The 20,240-nt window shown below is 43.7% G+C and overlaps 1 protein-coding gene across 33 annotated transcripts in view; it reads right to left on the minus strand.

Annotated features, from left to right (window-relative positions):
• MAP4 (microtubule associated protein 4) overlaps positions 1–20,240 on the minus strand; it is a 231,832-nt gene that overhangs the window by 137,786 nt on the left and 73,806 nt on the right. For all 33 annotated transcript variants that reach the window (XM_074032004.1, XM_074032001.1, XM_074032000.1 and 30 more), the window contains exon 2: positions 3,948–4,189. In XM_074032004.1, coding sequence (XP_073888105.1) covers positions 3,948–4,170 — 223 coding nt within the window. In that variant the 5' untranslated portion in view covers positions 4,171–4,189. The remainder of the gene's footprint in view (positions 1–3,947; positions 4,190–20,240) is intronic.

Genomic DNA, 20,240 nt, shown 5'->3' on the forward strand with positions numbered 1-20,240 from the left:
ATGTTGGCCAGGCTGGTCTCAAACTCCTGACCTCAGGTGAGGCGCCTCCCTTGGTCTCCCAAAGTGCTGGGATTACAGGCGTGAGCCACTGCGCCTGGCCTGAAGTAAATATTTATATGGATATAATTAGATCTTAAACTCTCAGTACTTCTTTAAATGAGCTGTGGTTTGCCCCCTCCCCAAGACACAAATTAAACGTATATTAAGGAAGCAGGTTTTCTTCTTCCACTTATGCTGTAGAAAGCCAAAAGAGATGTCACTCCCACCCTAACAACAAGAAACAGCAAGATCAACTACAAAAAACTTGAATTCATTGGAAAGCTACCTAGTAGTATGAAATTCAAAGAAAGACAAGCCCCTCCAGGAAATATGGGAGGTGAACACCAGCTCTCCTGTGTCACCGCATGTGCAGAAGAGACACTGGGTACCCTACAAGCAGGTAAGAAAAATTCAAGTAAAAATTGTAGTGATTTGTTAAAGGTAAGTGAAGGCTAGCATGAGACTATGGGGTCCCTCAAATCCACAGACACAAAGGGAATTCACACTCATTTGCAAGATTGTCTTTGCAGATGTCTGCTGCATGCTCACAGGAAAGATTGGAAGCAGGGTGAGGGACCAGATAGTCTCCCTCCATGCTACAGACCTGGAGAAGGCCACCACCATTAAGGGAAAAGCATGAACTCCTCCTCCTGGGATCTTTCTCTCCTGGGGAAGGAGTACCAAACTCTGTCAGCCCCAGAACACACTGGCTGTAGCTAGGGAAAGAGTAATAGAAACATACTTTATAAACCTGAGAGAGGAGCAAGAAAAACTCCTCATCCAGGATCCTACACCAATACCATTAGAAGACTCTACTACTGTGAGAAGGATAATACAATTGAGAAAGACCCAACCCATGAGATATAAGCACATGATTAAGCACAAAATGGGACAATAAAAAAACAAACTCTGCCCACCACCTGGCTAGAACTCTTCTGATAAAAGAGGGAAAAGACAATGGACAAGGACCCCTCTGAGGCCTGGGTACACAGGGAAGGCTGAAAGAGTGGAGCAAGCACATTAAAGAAATACCTTCCGGCGCCTCAGTCCCCACTCTAAGCACAGAATTAAAGGGACTGAAGACAGTAACACTGAAGGCAATTATGGTAACAACAAAACCCAAAACTAGCTCAGCTCCTGTTTAAATTGACTAAACCCAAGAGACATGCCCATTTCCAAGCATAAATACCTTTTGGCCTGAGCCTACTATTTTACATGTGAGATCCAGCATTCAATCAAAAACTAAGATACACACACACACACACACACACACACTCACACACACACACACGGCAATCAGACTGAGAGATGACCCAGATTTTCAAATTATCACACAGAGATTTAAAACAACTATGATTGGCCGGGCGCGGTGGCTCAAGCCTGAAATCCCAGCACTTTGGGAGGCCGAGACGGGCGGATCACGAGGTCAGGAGATCGAGACCATCCTGGCTAACCCGGTGAAACCCCATCTCTACTAAAAAATACAAAAAACTAGCTGGGCGAGGTGGCGGGCGCCTGTAATCCAAGCTACTCAGGAGGCTGAGGCAGGAGAATGGCGTAAACCCGGGAGGCGGAGCTTGTAGTGAGCTGAGATCTGGCCACTGCACTCCAGCCTGGGCGACAGAGCGAGACTCCGTCTCAAACAACAACAACAACAACAACAACAACAACAAAAACCCATTATGATTAATATGTTAAAGTCTATAGTAGAAAAGGTGGAAAACATACATGAACAGATGGGAAATTTTAGCAGAAATAAGGAAGCTCATAAGAAAGGCAAACAAATGCTAGAAATTAAAAACATAAAAGATGCTGAAGTAGATAATGCCACTGAAAGCTCATTATTAGATTCAACACAACTAGGAAAAGAATTGGGTAATTGGACGACAGGTCAAAAGCATGTACCCAAAGTAAAACACAAACAGAAATAAAGAGAGAAAAAAACTAACAATGCATCCAAGAGATACAGGACACTATCCAACAATTTAACAAAAATATAATTGGAATCGCAGAAGGAGAAGAGAAAAAGAATGGGGCAGAAGAAATATTTTAAAAGATAATGGCCAAAAATTTCCCAGACTTAACCACTTCAGAAGCACAGATTAAGAAACTCAGAGAAGCCCAAGCAGAAAAATTCCAATATCATCTAAACACAACATAAACTGCTAAAAAACAAACATAAAGATAAAATCTTAAAGGCAGACACAAAGAGGAATTCACAAAGAAAATATTTTAAAATGTTTTTAAATAAATGAAAACAAAATACAACATATCAAAATCCATGGGACACAGCTAAAATGGTGATTAGAGGGTAATTTATAACATTAAGTAACTACATTAGAAAAGAAATGTCGCCGGGCGTGGTGGCTCAAGCCTGTAATCCCAGCACTTTGGGAGGCCGAGATGGGCGGATCACGAGGTCAGGAGATCGAGACCATCCTGGCTAACACGGTGAAACCCCGTCTCTACTAAGAAATACAAAAAATAGCCGGGCGAGGTGGCAGCGCCTGTAGTCCCAGCTACTCGGGAGGCTGAGGCCGGAGAATGGCGTGAACCCGGGAGGCGGAGCTTGCAGTGAGCTGAGATCCGGCCACTGCACTCCAGCCTGGGCTACAGAGCGAGACTCCGTCTCAAAAAAAAAAAAAAAAAAAGAAACCAGAAAAAGAATAAATCAACTTAAGTAAACAGAAGAAAGAAAAGAAATAAAGATATGAGAAGAAATGAAAAACAGAAAGACAATAGAAAAAAAAAATTAATGAAACCAAAAGCTGGATCTTTCAATACAATTGATAAACCTCTATCTAGACTTATCAAAAAATAAAAATAAAAAAAGAAACATCACAAATGACTAATATAAGAACTGAAAGAGGGGATATAACAGATTCTTAAAAGCATATCTCCATTAGTTTGTAACATTTATGCCAGGAAACTGACCAAGGAATTCCTTCAAAGATACAAACTACCAAAGCTAACTTAAGAAATAGATAACCAGCGGCCGGGCGCGGTGGCTCAAGCCTGTAATCCCAGCACTTTGGGAGGCCGAGGCGGGCGGATCACAAGGTCAGGAGATCGAGACCACAGTGAAACCCCGTCTCTACTGAAAATACAAAAAATTAGCCGGGCGCGGTGGCGGGCGCCTGTAGTCCCAGCTACTCAGGAGGCTGAGGCAGGAGAATGGCGGGAACCCAGGAGGCGGAGCTTGCAGTGAGCCGAGATCGCGCCACTGCACTCCAGCCTGGGCAACAGCGTGAGACTCCGTCTCAAAAAAAAAAAAAAAAAGAAATAGATAACCAGAATAGTTCTATGATCTCTGAAAGAAACTAAATTCCTAGTTTAAAAATCTGACAGAACATTCCAGGCCCAGAGAGCTTTATTGATGAATTCTATCAAACACTGAAAAGAAGAAAAAGATATCAATTATATGCAAACTATTCCAGAAAAGAAAAAGAAGGGAACACTTCCCAGTTCATTTTATAAAGTCGGCATGACCTCAATTCTAAAACTGGACAGAAGACACTATGAGAAAAATACAGACCAATTCCCTCATGAACACAGATACAAAAATACTCAACCAATTATTAGCACATCTGATCCAGGAAAAAGGGAAATTTCTCTTAAAGGCTTTAATTATGCTTTAATCCTGACCTGGGATGACCCCAAAGACAACAAATGGCATCTGATTCCAGTCTAAATGAAGAAATATTAGGGTTAAAAGTTATCTACAGACTCATGAACACTCACTCAAAGGGTGGTAAGTCTACCTTCTCGGTTTCTAATAAAGATATACAAAGTTACTAGCCTATACTAAAAAAACTCAGCTCAATTCTTAGTTTCCAAGATTACGACCAAAGGCATAATCCCTAACCTGCTTTCTGAACATATGTAAGCAGTCTGGTTTAAATACTTACCTTCAACCTGGCTAGTTTCTGAGCACGGTTTCTTCTTTGACTCTGAGTTTCCGGTTTTCTCATCAACGTCCAGGAGAGGAATATAGTCTGTTTTTCCAACAGTTTCTCCCACAACATCATCAAAGGCCTCTGCCTCTAGTGTGGCAATGAAGTCTCGCTTTATCTCTCCCTCAATGTCTGGAGATGGCTCTGTTAATGCATCTGCAAGACTGAGGTCGGCCATTCTGCACTGCTGCAACTGCCTGGTGAAGAAGAAAAAGATGTTTCATGTAATGAGCACTGCAAAAGGAAAAACATTTCTAGAAACTCTTGTCAATTGTTTGAAACAAACAAAAGAATCAAAATCTAAGATTTTACAGCCAGAAGAGGCTCCCTTATTTGAAAGATGAGAAAATTAAAGCTAAGAAATGGACAGTCTTACCCAAGGTAACTCACATTTCTGGGGGTGGGGGGAGGTGGTGGTGGCAGGACAAAGCAATTGCAATTGTGTCCTTTCTATTTGTAAGAAAAGTGAGGTGCAAAAAAACCCACAATCAACATATCCAAAGCTATAGCCAGTAAGATTCAAATCAGGTCTTTACATAGTTACATTACTATCGGACAAATGAAATCAACTTTCTTGACCAAAGACTGTGAGTATGGGCCTTATCTTGGAGTAAGCACCTGCTTCTTCATGATCACTTGTGGATAGCCCTGTCAACCAAACTACTTAGCTCTGCCAGCATAAAAAAAAACCACACACATTTCCCTCAATTAGCTACGGGAAATGGTCCCTCTCTGCAGTCATGTATATTACCATTTTTACAGACTACCAGCTTCTTAATTACATAATCTGCAGTTAAAAAGTAATTCTACTGGCAGCCATAAAAAAGTCATGTCCTTTGTGGGAACATGGATGGCAAGCTGGAGGATATTATCTGCAGCAAACTAACGCAGGAACAGAAAACCAAATACCACATGTTCTTATTTATAAGTGGGAACTAAACGATGAGAACTTATGAATACAAAGGAGGAAACTGCAGACAGTGGGGTCTACTGGAGGGTGGAGGGTGGGAGGAGGGAAAGGAGCAGAAAAGATAACTACTGGGTACTGGACTTAATTGAAATAATCTGTACAACAAACCCTTGTGACATGTGTTTACCTACGCAACAAACCTTTACATGTACCCTTGAACCCAAAATAAAAGTTAAAAAAAAAAAAAGTAAATCTACTGTAAGTAAACCATAGATGAATAGCCTAGAAAATACAGAAATAATGTAGTAAAAAGAGCCAAAGGGGCCAGGTGCAGTGGCTCACACCTGTAATCCCAGCACTTTGGGAGGCCAAGGCAGGCGGATCACTTGAGACCAGGAATTCAGTATCAGGCTGGCCAACATGGTGAAACCCCATCTCTACTAAAAATACAAAAATTAGCAAGGCATGGTGGTGGACACCTGTAATCCCAGCTACTTGTGAGGCTGAGGTAGGAGAATCGCTTGAACCCGGGAGGCGGAGGTTGCAGTGAGCCGAGGTTGCGCCACTGAACTCCAGCATGGGCGATAGAGTGAGACTCTGACACCCCCACCAAAAAAAAATTAAAAAAAAAAAAAAAAAAGAAGAAGAGCCAAAGACCTGCAATAAATTAGCACCATTCAAATGCAGGGCATAATAGGAAATAAAGTGTGCAAGGTACTACGCCTGCTTTCAAAGAGTCTAACAGAAACTCCAAGAGACTCCATAGGATAAGTTGACATACAAGCTGTGGTGTTGACAAGGTAAATACAAGTCAAACAGATCCTTAGTTGCATAGTGTAATGGCTACTACTTGTGTTTGTCCAGAAATCTATTCTTCTATCTCCCCTAATACAAACCAATCCCTACCCCTATAGCGTTTGGGACATGACTAGAGTTGGGTCAATCAGAAGTCAAGAAGAAGACAGTTGGAAAGGACCACTTATTGACTACACACTGGAAGAAACGTTCATGACAGCTATTTGGTTGCCCTCGTTGACTACTTCAAGTCTAAGTGAGCAGCTTTCATCTTTCTTTTGCCTAATTTAGTCAATCTATTTCTGTTGTTTACAATGGAAGAATCTCAACTAATACACAGTCTTTCTCCAACCCAAACTTGAAAAAGTCAAAATAGGCCGGGCGCGGTGGCTCAAACCTGTAATCCCAGCACTTTGGGAGGCCGAGACGGGCGGATCATGAGATCAGGAGATCAAGACCATCCTGGCTAACACGGTGAAACCCCGTCTCTACTAAAAAATACAAAAAACTAGCCGGGCGAGGTGGCAGGCACCTGTAGTCCCAGCTACTTGGGAGGCTGAGGCAGGAGAATGGTGTAAACCCAGGAGGCGGAGCTTGCAGTGAGCTGAGATCTGGCCACTGCACTCCAGCCTGGACAGCAGAGCGAGACTCCGTCTCAAAAAAAAAAAAAAAAAAAAAAAAAGAAAAGGAAAAAAAAGAAAAAGAAAAAGTCAAAATATACTATGATTCAAGTCACTTAATTATCAGGCTTTCCTTTTAAGCTCTTCTCCACTATCTACCTCTCTCCAACAAATGTACTTAGAAAAAAGAAACAGAATTAAAGCAAGGAATATGGTCCTATCTTCCTTCCTTCCTATTCTATCTTCATCTTTGTTCCCACACACTCCCCTCCTCCCACTTACATGGTGTGAGGCTACCATGATTACAAAACATGTATAAAGCAAATACTTCCAGACCCTGAAAAATCAGAATTCATCTTACCCTCAATTCCCAAATCCAACAAGCAAAGAGTGTTGATATATATTAGAGTGGTGGCACAGAGGCTTAAGAATCAAGATCTGACACCCAATTAGTAAGTACAGACAGGATAATTAAGGCCAGGGGCAAGATCTACATCTTCTAGGCAAGTGCTTAGAAAAAAAAGATAATATGTGTTCAGTACTCAGAATGCTGGAGATAGTTTGTCTCTACCTATATGGGGCTTAGTGAAAACATTCATTACATATTCTTTATATTATCTAAGAAAAAAATACAATACCAAGATTTGGAAAGACACTAAATAATCAATTATATTTACATAGACTTCCAAATAAAATCTTTAAAAATTTCAAATAAATTTAAGCCTTCTTCCATGTGCCTAACTTTATGAGTTTTCCTATTTGAGATAGCAACCTTAATTCCTCATCAATAATTTTAAATGATTATCTTTTCAAATTCTAGATAGTACCATCATACAAAAACGTAGCAGAAAGAGCTGTTTCTCTGATTTCTTTTCTTTTTGACATGGAGTCTCGCCTCACTGCAACCTCCACCTCCCAGGTTCAAGTGATCCTCCTGCCTCAGTCTCTCGAGTAGCTGGGATTACAAGTACGCACCACCACACCCAGCTAATTTTTGCATTTTTAGTAGAGACAGGGTGCCACCATATTGGTTAGGCTGGTCTCGAACTCCTAACCTCAAAGTGATCCACCCACCTTGGCCTCCCAAAGTGCCAAGATTATAGGTGTGAGCCACTGCACCCGGCCTCATTACTTTTCTAAAAGCAAATGTGATACTTAAATTTCCTGTGACTATACTAATGAGTTCCTAAATCATATCTTTTTATTTTTTATTTTTTTGAGACGGAGTTTCACTCTTGTTGTCCAGGCTGGAGTACAATGGCACCATCTCGGCTCACCACAACCTCCACCTCCCAGGTTCATGCGACTCTGTCATCGTAATACTTGGAATTCGATTAAGTTCATTTAGGTCTCAAAAAATGTCAAAAGATACTTGTGACCCAGGTGTGGTGGTATGCACCTGTAGTTCTAGCCTTTCAGGAGGCTGGGGCAGGAAGATTGAGACTAGGAGTTCCAAGCTACACTGTGCAATGATCACGTCTGTGAATAGTCACCACACTCCAGCGGGTGTGCAGCCACGATTGCCTCACTGCACTCTAGCCTGGGCGACAGAACTAGACTCCGTCTCAAAAAAAAAAAAAAAGCCGGGCACGGTGGCTCAAGCCTGTAATCCCAGCACTTTGGGAGGCGGAGACGGGCGGATCACGAGGTCAGGAGTTCGAGACCATCCTGGCTAACACGGTGAAACCCCGTCTCTACTAAAAAAATACAAAAAGCTAGCCGGGTGAGGTGGCTGGCGCCTGTAGTCCCAGCTACTCGGGAGGCTGAGACAGGAGAATGGCGTAAACCCGGGAGGCGGAGCTTGCAGTGAGCTGAGATCCGGCCACCGCACTCCAGCCCGGGTGACAGGCGAGACTCCGTCTCAAAAAAAAAAAAAAAAAATCACACTCTGAGCCAGGTGTGATGGTTTACACCTGTAATCCCAGCACTTTCAGAGGCTGAGGTGGGAGGAGCGCTTGAGACTAGGAATTCAAAACCAGCTAGGCAACATACTGAGACCCTGCCTCTACAAAAACTGAAACAAATAAGCTGGGCACGGGGGCAGATGCCTATAGTCCTAGCTACTCAGGAAGCTGAGGTGTCACAACTGCTTGAACCTGGGAGGCTGAGACTGCAGTGAGCCATGACTGTGATGGTACCACTGTACTCCAGCCTGGATGACAGAGTGAGACCCTGTCTCAAAAAAATTTTAAAAATAAAAATAAAAAATAAATAGGGTGCAGAGGCTCAGGCCTGTAACCCCAACAATTTGAGAGCCTGAGGCAGCTGGATCACTTGAGGCCAAGAGTTCAAGACCAGCCTCGCCAACACGGTGAAACCCCATCTCTACTAAAAATACAAAAATTAGCCAGGTGTGGTGGCGTGCACCTGTAATCCCAGCTACTTGGGAGGCTGAGGCATGAGAATCACTGGAACCTGGGAGGTAGAGGTTGCAGTGAGCTGAGATCGTACCACTGCACTCCAGCCTGGGTGACAGAAAATTTGTCTCAAAAAATAAAAATTAAATTTAAAAACTTTTAAATAAATAAGTAAAAAATAAATCACACTCTGGCTGTTAACATTAAGGCCAAAAATAAATATACAAATAAATAAAAAAATTAAACAAATTTAATTCCATTTAGAAATATCTAATAACTATAATAAAGTTAAATCCAATTTAATCAGTCTGTTAGAAGAAAAATAGCAACAAGAGCAAATTATGTCAAAGAAAGATATGCACTGAGAGAGTTTAATAATAGATGTCATAAAGAAGTTGTTGAATCCTCTCCATAAAAAAGCAAGTATGGGCCAGGTGCGATGGCTCACACCTGTAATCCCAGCACTTTGGGAGGCCGAGGCGGACGGATCACAAAGTCAGGAGATCAAGACCATCCTGGCTAACATGGTGAAACCTCCTCTCTATTAAAAATACAAAAAATTAGCCAAGCGTGGTGGTGCATGCCTGTGATCCCAGCTCCTTGGGAGGCTGAGGCAGGAGAATCACTTGAACCCGGGAAGCGGAGGTTGCAGTGAGCCAAGATTGCGCCACTGCACTCCAGCCTGGGTGACAGAGTGAGACTCCGTCTCAAAAAAAAAAAAAAAGGTATTAAATTGGACAAAACTGTTACGATCAGCCATTCCAAAGCACTGGACATTAATAAACTGTAGAACACAAGTTGAGAAGCTTTGCATTCTTGAAATCTGCTTGAACTTTGGTTAAAACCAGGAAGAGTCTATGGCCCTTTTGTCTAGAGCTGTTTCCACCCCCATCTTAGCCCACAGCCCAGTTTGGTCAGCAAGAATTACACTTTTATTAGTATGATGGTTAATAATGAGCGTCAACTTGATTGGATTAAAGGATGCAACACTGATCCTGCCTGTGTCTGTGAGGGTGTTGCCAAAGGAGATTAACATTTGAGTCAGTGGGCTGCGGAAGGCAGACCCACCCTTAACTGGGTGGGCACCATCTAATCAGCCACCAGCGATCATAAAGCAGGCAGAAAAATATGAAGAGGGAAGATGGGCCTAGCCTCCCAGCCTACATCTTTCTCTCGTGCTGGGTACTTCCTGCCCTCGAACATTGGACCCCACGTTCTTCAGTTTTGGGACTTGGACTGGCTCTCCTAGCTCCTTAGCTTGCAGACAGCCTTTTGTGGGACCCTGTGATCGTGTAAGTCAATACTTACTAAATTTCCCTTTTTATATACATACATATATATCCTATTAGTTCTGTTCCTCTAAGAAAACTCTGACCCCAGACTAATATAGATTCTGGTACCAGGAGTGGTTCCAGAGGAACAGAATATTAAGGATGGAGTTCTTTTGTTGGTTTAGGGGTTTCTGGAGTTGGCTGCTTAATATTATTAGATCCAAAAATGCTAAGGACTCTACTTCTAATAGCATGGAGAACATTGATAGTCCTTGGCGTGAACGGTTTAGAGAGTTATGCAAAATAAATGCATTTGACACTCCTGATTCACTGCTCATGAGAGGCAAGGACTTTAGTGACTCTATACATAATACCTTTGGCCAGATGTGGAAAACCCAGGAACATTATGAAGCTGGTTGGTTGCTACTAAGTTCAGTGGACAAAGTGATGAAAGAAAATGATGAACGCAGGGATTCTGTTTCCTGGCTTCAGATGCAGATACTAAGTCTCAAATCTGCTAAGATTGCCCTGAGTGAGAGTCTTAGCTCCTGTTGAGAAACAGCTGAAATTGTGGAAAAACAGACACAAGTTCTTATCATGTGAGTGGCTGACCTGCAACCAAAGATGAACGCACAGCCACCTGAGGTGTCTACTGCTAAAGTGAGGGCATTGATTGGAAAAGAACGGGACTCTGCAACTTGGAATGGGGATGTGTGGGAGGACCCTGACGAAGCTGGGGACACTGAGTTTGTAAACTCTGGTGAACCTTTTTTGCCAGAAGGAACAGCTTCCCCATTCCCCGCAGTGGCAACATATCCCCTTACTCCCCGCCATCAGCCTTTCCATCTTTGTCTAAGGAGATAAACCCCGAGCTGCCTGAGGCAAGAGTCATGGCCTCCCGTCGGGCAGTTGCCAGGCAAGATAATGATGATTTTCCTCAGAAGGTACCTGCAACACCCATTTGCTTCTAGACCTATAACTCTAGTCCTGCAGGTCCCTAGAGGTGAGGTTGAGAGTGTGACCCAGGAGGAGGTATGCTACACTCAAAAAGAACTGTTCTCAGCTGGGCACAGTGGCTCACACCTGTAATCCCAGCACTTTGGGAGGCCAAGGTGGGTGGATCATGAGGTCAGGAGTTCGAGACCAGTCTGGCCAACATAGTGAAACCCTGTCTCTACTAAAAATACAAAAAATTAGCCAGGTGTGGTGGTGTGCACCTGTAATCCCAGCTACTTGGGAGGCTGAGGCAGGAGAATCACATGAACCCGGGAGGTGGAGGTTGCAGTGAGGCGAGATTGTGCCACTGCACTCCAGCCTGGGCGACAGAACGAGACTCTCTCTAAAACAAAACAAAACAAAAACAAAAACAAAAAAGAACTGTTCTCTAATTTATATTAACAGCAATCTGGAGAAGAGGCATGGGAATGGATATTAAGGGTATGGGATAATGGTGGAAGGCACATAGAGTTGGATCAGGATGAATTTATTGATTTGGGCACACTAAGTAGGGACTCTGCATTTAATGTTGCAGCTCGGGGAGTTAAAATAAGGTTCTAACAGTTTATTTGCTTGGTTAGCTGAAATATGCATTAAAAGATGGCCCACTGTGAGGGAGCTGGAAATGCCTGATATCTCTTGGTTTAATGTAGAGGAAGGGATCCAAAGGCTTAGGGAGATTGAGATGGTGGAGTATCCAATACTCACTTTAGACCTACACATCGCAGCCGGGAGGGTCCAGAAGATATACCCTTGACCAATGCCTTGTGAAACAGATTTGTGAGGGTAGCACCTGAATCTTTGAAGAGCCCTGTAATTGCTCTTCTCTGTATGTCAGACCTAATGGTGAGAACCACAGTCACTCAACTACAAAATTGAAATACGACGGGAATAACTGGATCCCAAAGTGGCAGGGGCCAAGTGACAGCACTCAACCATCAAAAGCAAGGTAAGCGTAGCTACTGTAATGGACAACAGAGGCAAAGTGACAATCAGAATAGTCTGACTCATGTAGAGCTCTGGCATTGGCTAATTAATCACGGTGTTCCTAGAAGTGAAACAGACAGGAAGCCTACTGCATTCCTACTTAATTTATACAAACAGAAAACCTCTAGGTCAAATGGACGAAAGACTAATTTGAATTATAAAAAGTGAATCATGGTTCCTCAATCAATTGGAAATCAATCAATTTCCAGACTTTAGCCAGTTTATAGACCCAGAACCTCTTGAATGAAGGCAAGGCCAGGTTCCCTTGAGGAAGGACCCCACTACATTACTGACAATTTATGCAGTGAATCTTTCTCCCATCCTTCCCCAAGGAGACCTCCATCCAACCTTTCACTTTGGGGACTACTGGATACTGGCTCTGAGCTGACGTTGATTCCAGGGGACTTAAAACATCATTGTGGTCTTCCAGTTAAACTAGGGGCTCATGGAGCTCAGGTAATTAATGGAGTTTTAGCTTAGGTCTGACTTACAGTGGGTCCAGTGGGTCCCTGGACTCATCCTGTGGTCATTACCCCAGTGCCAGGATGCAGAATTGGCACAGACATACTTAGAAGCTGGCAGAACTCCCACATGGGTTCCCTGACTGCTAGGGTGAGGGCTATCATGGTGGGAAAGGAAGCCCTTACAGCTGCCTCTACCTAAAAAAATAGTAAATCAAAAACAATATCACATCCCTGGAGGGACTGCAGAGATCAGTGCCACCATCAAGGACTTGAAAGATGCAGAAGTGGTGATTCCCACCACATCCCCGTTAACTCTTCCACTTGGCCTGTGCAGAAGACAGATGGATCTTGGATAGTGGATTATCATAAGCTTAACCAAGTGGTGACTCCACTTGCAGCTGCTGTACCAGATGTGGTTTCATTGCTTGAGCAAATTAACACATCTCCTGGTACCTGGTATGCAGCCATTGACTATGCAAATGCCTTTCTCCACTCCTGTCCATAAGCCCCACCAGAAGCAATCTACTATCAGCTGGCAAGGCCAGCAATATACCTTTACTGTCCTACCTCAGGGGTATCAACTCTCCAGCTTTTTGTCATAATCTTATTTGGAGAGATCTTGATCGCTTTTCGCTTCTGCAAGATATCACACTGGTCTATTACATTGATGACATTATGCAGAATGGATCCAGTGATGAAGAAGTAGCAAACACACTGGACTTATTAATGTGACATTTGCATGCCAGAGGATGGGAAATAAATCCGACTAAAATTCAAGGACCTTCTGTCTCAGTAAAATTTCTAGGGATCCAGTGGTGTGGGGCCTGTCCAGATATTCCCTCTAAGGTAAAGGATAAGTTGCTGTGTTTGGCCTCTCCTACAACCAAGAAAGAGGCACAATGCCTAGTGGGCATGTTTGGATTTTGGAGGCAACACGTTCCTCATTTGGGTGTATTACTCCAGCCCATTTACTGAGTGACCTGAAAGGCTGCCAGTTTTGAGAGGGGTCCAGATCAGAAGAAGGCTCTGCAACAGGTCCAGACTGCTGTGAAAGCTGCTCTGCCACCTGGGCCATATGACCCAGCAGATCCAATGGTGTTTAATGTGTCAGTGGCAGATAGGGATGTTGTTTGGAGCCTTTGGCAGGCTCCCATAGGTGAATCGCAATGGAGACTACTAGGATTTTGGAGCAAGGCCCTGCCATCTTCTGTAGATAACCACTCTCCTTTTTTTTTTTTTTTTTTTTTTTTGAGATGCAGTGTCACTCTCGCCAAGCTGGAGTGCAGTGGTGCGATCTCAGCTCACTACAACCTCCACCTCCTGGGTTCAAGCGATTCTCCTGCCTCAGCCTCCCAAGTAGCTGGAAATACAGGTGTGCGCCACCACTTCCAGCTAATTTTTGTATTTTTAGTAAAGATGGGGTTTCACCATGTTGGCCAGGATGGTCTCAATCTCTTGACCTCGTGATCTGCCCACCTCAGCCTCCCAAAGTGCTGATTACAGATGTGAACCACCACGCCCAACCAACTACTCTCCTTTTCAGAGTCAGCTCTTGGCCTGTTACCAGGCTTTGGTGGAAACTGAATGTTTGACTATGGGTCATCAAGTCACCATGCGACCTGAACTGCCTATCATGAGCTGGGTGCTTTCAGACCCATCTAACCATAAAGTGGGGTGTGCATAGCAGCATTCCATCATCAAATGGAAGTGGTATATACGTGATCAGGCTCAAGCAGGTCCTGAAGGCACAAGTAAATTACATGAGCAAGTGGCTCAAATGCCCATGGCCTCCACTCCTGCCACCATGCCTTCTCTCCCCCAGTCTGCATCGATGGCCTCATGGGGAGTTCCCTATGATCAGCTGACAGAGGAAAAGAAGATTAGGGCCTGCTTCACAGACGGTTCTGCATGATATGCAGGCACCACCCAAAAGTGGACAGCTGCAGCACTACAGCCCCTTTCTAGGACATCCCTGAAAGACAACGATGAAGGGAAATCTTCCCAGTGGGCAGAACTTAGGGCAGTGCACCTGGCCGTGCACTTTGCATGGGAGGAGAAATGGCCAGATGTGTGATTATATACTGATTCATGGGCTGTAGCCAATAGTTTGGCTGGATGGTCAGGGACTTGGAAGGCGCATAATTGGAAACTTCGTGGCAAAGAAATTTGGGGAAGAGGTATGTGGATGGACCTCTCTAAGTGGTCAAAGACTGAAGATATTTGTATCCCATGTGAGTGCTCACCAATGGGTGACCTCAGTGGAGGAGGAGTTTAATAATCTAGTGGATAGGACGACCCATTTTGTGGACGCCACTCAGCCTCTTTCCCCAAAACCCCCTGCCATCAGCCATGGCCAACAAAGTGGCCATGGTGGCAGGGATGGAGGTTATGCATGGGCTCAGCAACATGGACTTCCACTCACCAAGGCTGACCTGGCTATGGCCACTGCTGAGTGCCCACTTTGCCAGCAGCAGAGACCAACACCAAGGCCTCAGTATGTCACCATTCCTTGGGTGATCAGCCAGCTACCTGGTGGCAGATTGATTATATTGGACCTCTTCCATCATGGAAAGGGCAGAGGATTGCCCTCACTCAAATAGACACTTACTCTGGATATGGGTTTGCCCATCCTGTATGCAATGCTTCTGCCAAGACTACCATTTGTGGAATGCTTTTTGTTGTTGTTGTTGTTTTGAGACGGTGTGTCACTCTATTGCCCAGGCTGGAGAGCAGTGGCACAATCTTGGCTCTCTGCAACATCCGCCTCCCGGGTTCAAGTGATTCTCCTGCCTCAGCCTCCCAAGTAGCTAGGATTACAGGCACCCGCCACCACACCCAGCTAATTTTTGTATTTTCAGTACAGATGGGGTTTCACCATGTTGGCCAGGCTGGCCCTGAACTCCTGACCTCAAGTGATCTGCTCGCCTTGGCCTCCCAAAGTGCTGGGATTACAGGCGTGAGCCACCGCACCCGGCCGACTCATGGAATGCCTTATCCACCATCATGGCATTCCACGCAGCACAGCCTCTGACCAAGGCATTCACTTTGCAGCTAAAGAAGTGCGACAGAGGCCGGGCGCGGTGGCTCAAGCCTGTAATCCCAGCACTTTGGGAGGCCGAGACGGGCGGATCACGAGGTCAGGAGATCAAGACCATCCTGGCGAACACGGTGAAACCCCGTCTCTACTAAAAAATACAAAAAACTAGCTGGGCGAGGCGGCGGGCGCCTGTAGTTCCAGGTACTCGGGAGGCTGAGGCAGGAGAATGGCGTGAACCTGGGAGGCGGAGCTTGCAGTGAGCTGAGATCCGGCCACTGCACTCCAGCCTGGGCGACAGAGTGAGACTCCGTCTCAAAAAAAAAAAAAAAAAAAAAAAAGAAGTGCAACAGTAGGCTGATGCTCATGGAATTCACTGGTCTTAGCGTGTTCTCCACCATCCTAAAGCAGCTGGATTGACAGAACGGTGGAATAGCCTATTGAAGTCACAATTACAACACCAACTAGGTGACAATACTTTGCAGGACTGGGGGAAAGTTCTCCAGAAGGCCATGTATCCTCTGAATCAGCGTCCAGTACATGGTACTGTTTCTCCCACAACCAGGATTCACAGGTCCAGGAATCGAGGGGTGGAAGTGGAAGTGGCACCACTCACCATCACTCCTAGTGATCCACTAGCAAATTTTTTGCTTCCTCTCCTGCAACATTATGTTCTGGTGGCCTAGAGGTCTTAATTCCAGAGGGAGGAGTGCTGCCACCAGGAGACACAACAATGATTCTATTACACTGGAAGTTAAGATTGTCACCTGGACACTTTGGGCTCCTCCTCCCTTTAAGTCAACAGGCTCAGAAGGGAGTTACAGTGTTGGTTAAGGTGACTGACCCAGACTATCAAGATGAAATCAGTCTACAACTCCACAACTGAGGTAAGGAAGAGTATGCATGGAATACAGGACATCCATTAGGGCATCTCTTAGCATTACCATGCCCTGTGATTAAGGTCAATGTGAAACTACAACAGCCAAATCCAGGCAGGACTACAAATGACCTGGACCGTTTAGGAATGAAGGTTTGGGTCACTCCACCAGGAAAAAAAACCATCACCTGCTGAGGTATTTGTGGAAGGCAAAGTTAATACAGAATGGGTAGAAGGTAGTCATCAATACCAGCTATGACCACGTGACCAGCTGCAGAACTGAGGACTGTAACTGCCATGAGTATTTCCTCCTTTGTTTGTTAAAAACATGTTTGTGTATGTATACACTTGTACTAATATCTTCACTTTATATTTCCCTTTCCTTTATCATGTGACATAAGATTTACTGATTTCATAACAGCATTTAAGTATTGCTAACTTTATGTAATAGTATTTGGGTTGGGGATTGGTGTGTTTCTGGTTGTATGAAGGATAGTTTTATTATATTACATGTAATTATGACATTATTGTCTTTATTTGAAAATTACATATGATCTCAGGAGATGTGTATAGGTTCAAGTTGACAAGGGGTGGGCTTGTAATGTTAATATTGTCAACTTGATGGGATTGAAGGATGCAATATTGATCCTGGGTGTGTCTGCGAGGGTGTTGCCAAAGGAGATTAACACTGAATAGTTGAGTGACTGGGCTGGGGAAAGCAGAACCACCCTTAACTGGGTAGGCACCATCTAATCAGCCACCAGGGAATACAGAGCAGGCAGAAAAACATGAAGAGGTGAGATGGGCCTAGCCTCCCAGCCTATATCTTTCTCCCATGCTGGATGCTTCCTGCCCTCGAACATCAGACTCCAAGTTCTTCAGTTTGGGGACTCGGATTAGCTCTCCTTGCTTCTCAGCTTGCAGACAGTCTATTGTGGGACCTTGTGATCATGTAAATCAATAATAAATTCCCCTTTGGAGATACATCCTATTAATTTTGTCCCTCTAAGAGAACCCTGACTAAAACAAGTAGTGTGGGGCTCGTGACAAAAACTGATAGCTTTGCTGCCAAAGGGGGGTCCTGTCACATGACAGAGCTGTTGTCCACAGCAAATACCAACTCACACTACTGGAATTATAAATTTCACTATTTGAATAACCACTGCTCAATTCAGAATTTAGCAGCTTTTCTGAAGGAACCATAAATAGGAATTCAATGGTTCCTATAGTAGGAACTGGACTTGGTAATCCCAGCCTGTAATCCCAGCACTTTGGGAGGCCAAGGTGGGCGGATCACTTGAAGCCAGGAGATTGAGACCAGCCTGGCCAACACAGTAAAATCCTATCTCTACAAAAAATACAAAATCGTAAAAACTAGCTGGGCGCAAATTTTTATTATTTAGGTGGTACACACTTGTAATCCCAGCTACTCAGGAGGCTGAGGCAGGAAAATCGCTTGAACCCAGGAGGCGGAGGCTGCAGTGAGCCGAGATCATGCCACTGCACTCCAGCCTGCGTAACAGAGCGCGACTCCGTCTCAAAAAAAAAAACAAAAAAACAAAAAAAAACAACAGTTCCTATAGTAGTATTGGCACACCTGTGACCCATTTATAACAGACGAATGTGGGTGGGAAGCCCTATTCTGTGCTCGTCCAGCCTACTTTACATATAAAGTATTATTGTAACTCCAGATCATGACAGGGAAAATGCTGAGAAATGAGTTCATTAAAGAGCTTTTAAAAGCCTAACAGATTATAATGTCAAAGAATTCCATGAAAAGCAACTATTCAGTTGCTTTTACTATTCAGTTACGCCTTTTTCCTATTCTATCGCTGACAACTATTATTACTAGTTATGCTTTGGGAGCTGTTATGAACCAAAAACTAAAAAGGATGTCTATAACTAGTTTGTTTTTTGTTTGTTTGTTTGTTTTGAGACGGAGTCTCGCTCTGTCGCCCAGGCTGGAGTGCAGTGGCCAGATCTCAGCTCACTGCAAGCTCCGCCTCCCAGGTTCACGCCATTCTCCGGCCTCAGCCTCCCGAGTAGCTGGGACTACAGGCGCCCACCACCTCGCCCGGCTAGTTTTTTGTATTTTTTAGTAGAGACGGGGTTTCACCGTGTTAGCCAGGATGGTCTCGATCTCCTGACCTCGTGATCCACCCGTCTTGGCCTCCCAAAGTGCTGGGAGTCTATAACTAGTTTTGATAGAGGCAGGAGGCAAACAAATGTCTAGGCAGACAGGGGCGGGTCCTCAGTGAAACCCGAATTTTAATCTGAAAACTGTCCTGGGTAAATCCTCGGATCGGATTGAGAACCTGCCTTCCAGTTTGGCATGATTGATCCCCATCCTTCACCTATTTAACCTGTCACTAACCTTTCCTAATTGGTTTTCTACACTGTCCTGCCCACCTTTGAGTGGTGTCTTCGCTTTGACCTTTTTTGCATACTCACAAACCAATCAGCACACACTCCCCATTCTGAATCAATAAAGAGCCCCAGGCTCAGCTATATTGGGGAACTTTCCTGTCTTCGGGTAGTAGAACCACCCACCACGTTCTCTCTTTTTGCTAAGAGCTTTCCTTTCGATTAATAAATTCTACTCCACTCACATGCCTAATTCGTCCTGCTCGTGAGACAAGAACCTGGACCTAGTTGAGCTAAGGAGCAAAAATCCTTCATCAGCTTCATGGTCAAAGAGAACTTAAAAGGACATCTGTGCCATCCTTAACAACATACCATAAAAGTCCAGTAAATTTAATTTTCCCCAGAAATACATAATGACATTTACATGATACAATCTACTCAAAACTTTTCCTAATACAAGTCACAGGGTAAAAATACAGTCAAAAACACCAATACATTTTAAATATCATTTATCAGAATGCGGATTATCAAAGGGCAGCTTTTATCCATCGTAATCTTTCCCCTACCCAGCCCTCAGCATCCCCACATCCCACACACACACACTCCCAGATGACTTCCTGGGAGCGTGGTTCATGGAATATGAACAGTAGCTAAAATGCAGCCTTAGAGGGTAAAACCGATAGAAAATTACACAGTTTCAAAGTGGGAAGGACATGAGGCTGCGAGCACATCTACCTAGACACTTAGCATCTGTATTTCATCAACAGTTAAGCTATTCTTTACCTGTCACCACATAAATAGAATACGATTTTAAAATACACACACACCCCTACCTTATGGAAAATGATCCTAGAAAGGTAAGCTAGTGTCATTTTTCAAGTTAAAGTACTATTTTTTTTCCCAGAAATCCCCAGTTTTCAATAAATTAAAGAGATTATCCAATTTTATAGTTATTCCATTCTGAAACATGTATAAGTACAATATACTCTTTAAATGCTCTAGAGATGTTAAACTGGTTCTTCGAGTATTCATGTATGAATTTCATCTAACACGGAATCACTTGAAGTTACTATTCAGTTATGCCTTAAATGCTTAGTTACATACTTTTTGGATAAAAGGATATGACACTATTATTTTCAAATCTGGATGTTCAGGAGGATCAAAAAATGAACTCTTGTGAATAAGAAGCATTTACTCTTAAAAAAAAAAAAAAACTCTCATTGACCATTTACACTATTCCTCTTCTATCCATACAGAAAATAAAGTTAACTTTAAATAGATTTGTGAGTAAGAGTCAAGAGAATTTGAAAGCTGGGAACAGAAGTTCCTATGCTTTACTGAAGCACCAGTTTAATCTGACACTCACTGTGGCCTTGAATGAGTCACCTTTCAGGGCTGAGTTCTCTAATCTGTAAAATGAGAGTGTTATGTTAAATGTTTACTGAGGTTGACTATTCTATCAGCTACTTGTAATTTGGCTGCATCATTTCAGTTAGCTATAAATAAACCTCCTAAGACCCTCAATGTGAATATGAACTATTATTTCATATATCAGGTATTCTCAATCACAACT

The sequence above is a fragment of the Macaca fascicularis genome, chromosome 2 (assembly GCF_037993035.2).
Source record: "Macaca fascicularis isolate 582-1 chromosome 2, T2T-MFA8v1.1".
Classification (NCBI taxonomy): domain Eukaryota; kingdom Metazoa; phylum Chordata; class Mammalia; order Primates; family Cercopithecidae; genus Macaca; species Macaca fascicularis.